Source organism: Lacerta agilis, chromosome 10, assembly GCF_009819535.1.
Source record: "Lacerta agilis isolate rLacAgi1 chromosome 10, rLacAgi1.pri, whole genome shotgun sequence".
NCBI classification, from domain to species: Eukaryota; Metazoa; Chordata; class Lepidosauria; order Squamata; family Lacertidae; genus Lacerta; species Lacerta agilis.
Window position 1 is genome coordinate 47,771,176 of NC_046321.1, and position 7,250 is coordinate 47,778,425.

Genomic DNA, 7,250 nt, shown 5'->3' on the forward strand with positions numbered 1-7,250 from the left:
ATACATAAGGCGGTGTTGTCATCCACCCAGACACATCTGTTTGTGGTGACTCCGCTGGACTCGAGTCAGACTAGTCATTTCTTCTAAATTTGCTGTCAAAATAATCTGAAGGGCATGCCACACTCATACCCATATCGCCGAGGATGATCTAAATCAGGAAGAGCCAAAGTGGCACCCTCCAGATGTTGGACTACAATTCCCAACACCCCTGTCCACTTGCCATGCTGGCTGAGGCTGATGGGAGTTGTAGTCCCAACAACTTTTGGAGAGCACAACAGTGGCTATCCCTTGCTTAATCATTAACTTACCAACAACCCAAAGAGCAACTCTCAAAAATCTCACTGGAGAAAGCAAAAGGCACAATGCAAGGAAATCATGGAAACATAATACACAGTTTGGCAGAGTACAAATTCTTAAAAAGAGGCCATTGGATTTCATGGGTGCAACTCTTGCTATGCCCTTTGGATTTCTCATATGTTCAGCTTTGGCAAACTGTGTATTATGTTTCCATAATTCAGTGGCAGAGGCCATGCTTTCTTCAGTTGCCTTTGATCACCCATACTTCAGATCAAGTGCCAAGCACCCAGTGGGTTCTTAGAAATGCTAGAAACAGAGCAATGACACCAATATGCACCGACCAATGACACCAATATGCACAGACTGTCCGAAATCTGCAAGGTAATGCTTCTGAAATAGGCAGACCACACAAAAATATGATGACATTAAACCATTACTTGAGCAATAACTACGCACACAATGTATGGGGTCAGGGGATTACAAATGTGGAACGCACACTGCTTTGATTTAGCCAACCTATTGTTTCCTTTTGAGAAAATCTCCATCTAAATACACCTTGAGAGACCTGCAAGTCCTAACTGGTTTTGTTATGTAAAACAGGTTGCTGACATGCTGATGTATTCCCAAAAGTTCAAAGAAGGAATGCTTCTAACAACTGATCACCACATTGTGTTTGAAAAGAGCTGATTTGTACATAAGGTGTGTGTTTGTCAGGGTGTGTATGGCAGTGGGGGCAGGTTCAAAGGGTTGGGGAAAAGGAAGGAGAGACATTGTGCCAAGAAATCTGCAGGCTTTGAACACCAAGGTGTTGTGGGTGGCTTTCTAAGCTTGTAAACACATTATTCTGGCTCTAGTGTACTCCCAATGCTGGCTTTTGAATCCATGAGTCTGACCAAACTGCGGGAGGCAGTGGAAGACAGGAGTGCCTGGCGTGCCCTGGTCCATGGGGTCAGGAAGAGTCGGACACGACTAAACAACTAAACAACAACAACAACACACGACATTACCCACAATGCAGAGCTATTCTGTAGTTTCTTGAGAAATGCTGCTGTTTGATGCATCTTCCCTAAAATCTGCTTCAACCCAAAAGGAAAACTTAAGCCATATTCAAATTGAGGCAAGCTAAGGTGTGTATGGAAGTGAGAGCTGGACCATAAAGAAGGCTGATCACCAAAGAAGTGATGCTTTTGAATTATGGTGCTGGAGGAGACTCTTGAGTTTTGTGCAAGAAGATCAAACCTATCCATTCTTAAGGAAATCAGCCCTGAGTGCTCACTGGAAGGACAGATCCTGAAGCTGAGGCTCCAATACTTCGGCCACCTCATGAGAAGAGAAGACTCCCTAGAAAAGACCCTGATGTTGGGAAAGATTGAGGTCACAAGGAGAAGGGGACGACAGAGGATGGGATGGTTGGACAGTGTTCTTGAAGCTACCAACATGAGTCTGACCAAACTGCGGGAGGTAGTGGAAGACAGGAGTGCCTGGCGTGCTGTGGTCCTTGGGGTCACGAAGAGTTGGACACTACTAAATGACAGAAGAAGAAGAAGAAGAAGAAGAAGAAGAAGAAGAAGAAGAAGAAGAAGAAGAAGAAGAAGAAGAAGGTGTGTTATTTTGTGGGTAAGGAGACCAAACAGGTGAAAATGTGACTTGAAATGCAGCAGGGTGGATGTGAAATGCTGTGTTTTAAACCGCCAATGTGTACATATCATGAGTTTCAATTATTTCCCTTAAACCGTTTGCAGTTACTTCAAGGCCAAAGCAGCAAAAGAGCCCAGCAGAGTCAGAGAATCTCCATACTCCTTTACAAGACTAGCACAGGAAGAAGGTGGACAATCAGGCTACGAGAGTTTGCATCGGCTGTCTATTATTATTCATCTTTGCTTTATACAGCCCCACTGGGTCTCCTGCAGACAAACTACCAAATAAAAGCCCTTAACACAAGAAAGAGAGTTTTGGACAGATGGTTTTAAAATGGCATGCTAAATTCTGTCTGGAGCATTAATATAAAACTATTTATTGAAAAAGACCTCGGAGTGCAGTGTTTCAGCATGATGACTTTAACAGCTCTCCAGATGAGGAGATGCAGAGGAGGAGGAAATTAGCTTATCTGTAACTGTTTTACTGACTCTCAAGAAACTTTGTCACATTTGCCTATCAAGCGTGTGAAATGGGGATTTCACAGCTTGCAACCCATTTTCTCCATGCATGCATCTGATATCTTCCTTACCCAGGAAAGATAAATAAATAAGACAACATCTCTTTGAAAATCTAAAAGAGACAAATTGGTGGGTTGCTTTAAGATGGAAAGTCTGTGTAAAAAGAAACTGGATCTGAAAGTTAGGGGGCTTTAAAAAAAACACCAAATAGCGGAATTAGGAATGAGTTGGCAGAAGTAACAGCGATGCTTTCGGGGGGGGGGAATGGGTGAAGTTTCTTCATAGGTTTTGGAAGAGAGATATAAGCATGACACTAATATCTAAGATCAAAGTTAGCCTGGGCATCTTCACTGTGCGTTCAAAGCACTTAGTTCTGGCAATGTGCTTGAAGTAGCACATCTCTAGTGGCACGACTTAAATTTGCCTTTGGCCATGCACATATCATATATTTATAACACATTTAAAGCATGTGGCTTCCTCCCAAAGAATCTTGGGAACTGCAACCTGTTAAGAGTGCTGGGAATCCTAGTTCTGTGAGTGGCAAACTGCAGTTCCCGTGATTCTATGGGGAAGTCATGTGCTTTAAACATGTTTTTCATGTATGGTGTGTATGCAGTCTTACTGGGAACAGACTCTCTGAACGTGCACTTGGGTGCTGAGAGAGGTTTTTGGTGACATGTTACTTGAAACAGATTCCCCGAAATAGATACTCCAAATGCACACTTTCATCTGTAGGACCACCAGGCTATAACGTGTGGTATGCATACACAAAATCACGCTTAAAATACATAGTCCTGGGAAATGCCGTTTCTGGCTGCTGATCTTGAAAAACTGCCATTGTTTTCCTTCAGAAAGACAATGTCAAAAAAAGTTCTTATTTTGTTAGCTTTACATTGTTTCCCATCTCCAGTTGGCTGCGGCAATCGAAGATATCTCTCCTCTCTGCGTCTTTCCCACGGGGCATTCTCAGTCTGCTTGCTTCCTTCCACTCTGCCTGCCCTACAGGCAGAGGCTGTGGGGGGGGGGAGGCTGTATGTGATCTGTTTTTTTCTGTGCTGCACCTTCATTCGGCTCCATTTGTGTGTGGGCGGTGCAACGTTACACAGGAGGAGCGCAAGGTGCAATGTTTCACTTATGTTAAAGGTGCAGAGGGGGGTATTACTTCGATCTCCGCGCTCCTCCTGTGTAACATTGTGCCACCTGCGCACAAATGGAGCCACGCGAAGACACCGCATGGCAAAAACGGACTGCCTACAGCCTCCCTCCCAGCTGTAGGGCGGGCAGAGTGGGAGGAAGCAAGCAGAATACTGTACAGAGGCTCCATGGGAAAGGCGAAAAGTGCTAAAAGTAATTGGAAAAAAGCTTCACCACTCCCCCCCCCCCCCCCGCACACACAAAAAGCTCAACTCTGCCCAGAGTTGAGAACTTTGCCCCAGGATGAGGCCGGCGGCGCAGCATCAGCAAGAGGACCCGTTATGAAAGCACGCCTGTAGTTAAGAACAGTTTCAGGTTAAGAACAGACCTCCGGAATGAATTAAGTTTGTAACTAGAGGTACCACTGTATTGTGGAATTATTCTTGCAACTGTTCATTTTCTTGATGCATCATGTGAGGGATCCTATTCCCTCCCCTGTCAATACTTCCCCAACAGTGACTCTCCCTAGGTTTCACTGACAACTAGGATGAATCCTTCAGTGTTCATACAGGAGCTGTCTCTGGGGTACCTCAGGGCTCTACGTTTGAAAACCTCTTGCCACCTATGGGATCTCCCTACCAGGGTTCCCAACTACTGCAGTTTGCCTTCACTTTAGGCAAATAAGTGGCACACTTGGCTTCACTGTCCAGCCCTCTGTATGACAGGAGAATAAGCAAACAGTTTCCTCTTCCCCAGGAAAGCTTTGTTCTCTCCTCTTAGTCACACCTCTTAAAGCAGTGTTTTTCAACCTTTTTTGGGCAAAGGCACACTTGTTTCATGAAAAAAATCACGAGGCACACCACCATTAGAAAATATTTAAAAAAATAACTCTGTGCCTATATATATATATATATATATATATATATATATATATATATATATATTAAGACTGTTACAAATCTGAATCTTTATTGTTCTGAAATGCTAGAAACTTAAGACGAAACCCTCCAATTTTCAGTCTCAGATGAGGTGTGGTTCAATGCCCATTTCACATGTAACAAGGCTTCCTTTAAAAATAAAAGGGGAAAAAATGACTAAAGTTCATAAGGATGTGAACGCAACCCTTGGTTTTGACTCAGTTTTTGCAACATCACAAGATCCAGCACCTTCTTCAAAGCTGCTCTTGCTATGATGCTTGGCGAACCTTTTGCCACTCCACAAATTCATCAAGAAGAACAGGCCATGCCCCATCTTCATCATAGTTGCTAAGATCTGCATGGACAGTTCTGCTGAATTCTAACACATTGTACCACTGATCTTTGTTAATTACTCTGTATTTTGACTGCTCCAAGTATTGGTAAAATATTGAAAACAGAGGCCACGTTCTTCCAAGCAGAAGAGCTAACATAGATTTTGCAGTGTCAATATCCAGACTTCTCTGGTCTTTATCCCTTGCAAAATCAAAGGCATATCTGTAGATATTCTTAAATGTTGAAATATCATTCAGTTGCGAGCGCAAAAAATCAAATTTACTCTGCAGCTTTTCTGTGCAGTCACATTGTAATGAGGTCATCCCCTTTAACCATTCTTCCTTTGTAAAAAATCCCATGCTTTCAGCCTCCAGTTTCCAGGCTAAAACTAGCATAATAATATTTTCAGGTTCAACGCCAATGTCCTCACAGAATTTCTCCATTCCTTCTGGCCCTACCACTTCATCCTCACCTGCATATTCATAAAACCAAGCCAGGCACTTCTTGCTTGAAAAATGCTCCTCACCGCTTATCACTTTACTAGAAGCTTGAGACCTGCAGTAGCTGCTGATTTTGCACTTCTTGAGGCCCGTCTCGTCCCCCGCCTGCCCCGAGGATTTGCGCTTCTTCTTCACGGGCATCTCCCTCGGTTCGCCCCGGACGGGGGCGCGGAGGCGGAGGGCCGCGGGGCCCCTCGGGAGGGGGGAGGGAGCCGCCGCCTCTTCCTTCCCTCGCAGCTGAGGAGGAGGAGGAGGCGGAGGAGGAGGCGGAGAAGCTGCCGGTGCCGTCGCGGCTCTTGCCTTCCTTCCTCTCAGCTCGCCGCCGCCGCCGCCGCGCCTGGTAGATTCAGGCGTGGGAAGGGGGATACTGTGGTGGGGAGCGAAATAAAGAGCTTTCCTGAGGGAGAAGCGGCGGCGGTGGCGGCGGTGGCAACGCTGGTCCTCTGTGCCTATATTGACTACATATAAAGTAATTTTTCCCACGGCACACCAGGCAACATCTCATGGTTGAAAAACACTGTCTTAAAGTACTGATACACAGCCACAGTCAGCGAACGTTTAAGCACATTTAACTTTATTAGGTAACTTGAAAACATGGATGTCTTGGGTTATTACTGGTACATATCTTCTTCTCATGTAATTCAGCTTTGTTATAATATTTCCTGCATCCCTTTAACAATGGTAATGACCTTTCCTCCCATTCCCCAAAGCCTAACCTCGCATTTTTCCTCTCTAATCCTCCACCCCCAACTGCCAAACCCCCAACTGCCTTTCAATGGTTGTCCCCCCTCCTTTTAGAATGCCAACTAGCTCCGCCTACCACGGAACACCTACCTAACATGGGAGTGATAGGTTAACCCATGATGAACCTGAATCATCAGCAGGCATTATTCCACCACACATCACTGTTCTCCTTGTAAGCCATGTCACTCTCTCTCCCCAGCCCCACTCCCATGATGATGCAAACTGGCCCTTACTGTAACTCACTACAAGTCTAATTTAAAAAGATGGCACTTTTAATTTAACTGAAATAGAAAGCCAACATATATCTAGGGGAACCCCTCACCTATTACATGGACTTCTTTTTGCTTTTGGAGAAATGAAAACGACATGCCACAAAGAGCAAACGCTGGCTTATTTCAAAAGTGGAAATCAAAGCGCTGACATACACTTTTGCAACATGTGCCATGCAGCTGCTAGTTCTAACCCAAGATATAATTACAGAGCCAGGGCTGCTTATGAGTAGCTAGCTTTCCATGTTCCCTTGGGGGCTTCTTCTTCTATGTTTGGTCCTCCACACCACACAGAGAGATGCACACGGGAAGCCCAAGGTCACCTCACATGCCAAAGGTCGCAAGCTCAACTCCTGACATCTCCCAGTAGGGTCGGGAAGGACTCCTGCCAGAAAGTCTGGCAAGTCACTGCCAGTCAGTGCAGGCAATACTCAGCTAGACGGATCAATGGTCTTATTCAGTATAAAGCTGCTTCCCGTGTCCCATAGCTGCTATTCATTGGCGCCTCTCCATGTGACAGAGAACACACTATGCAGAGGGGGAAACGAGAGCCCAAGCGAATGGGCACAGCCAACGGTCACTCGTTGCGCTTTGAAAGTTAAGTGGCTTCATCTATTATAGGCAAACACTCATTTGATTGCTTCGCTGAATCAATACCTCCATGGCGTGTCCAAGGTCATACCTGCACATCATGAAATGGAACACAAAATCTGTTCACATTGCTTGGGTAAATTCCTGCTTCCTGTCTCCCCTCATTTCCCCTGGCCGTGTTTTTATAGGATGTTTGAGTCTGCTCAAACACTCCCTGCCATTTTCTTGTCCCAGCAAAGGCAGCCTTCGCTTTTCAGCTACTCCAGCTGTGGTGTTTAATTACATCCCGTTCCACTGGTGGGGTGTGTG

At 45.2% G+C, this 7,250-nt stretch overlaps 1 protein-coding gene across 1 annotated transcript; it reads right to left on the minus strand.

Moving 5' to 3' along the window:
* Positions 1 to 4,619: 4,619 nt before the first annotated feature.
* On the minus strand, positions 4,620 to 5,478 carry LOC117053908 (DCN1-like protein 5). Its single transcript, XM_033162233.1, has one exon. It carries the CDS (start codon positions 5,476 to 5,478, stop codon positions 4,774 to 4,776), a length of 705 nt encoding a protein of 234 aa, XP_033018124.1. The 3' UTR covers positions 4,620 to 4,773.
* Positions 5,479 to 7,250: the final 1,772 nt, after the last annotated feature.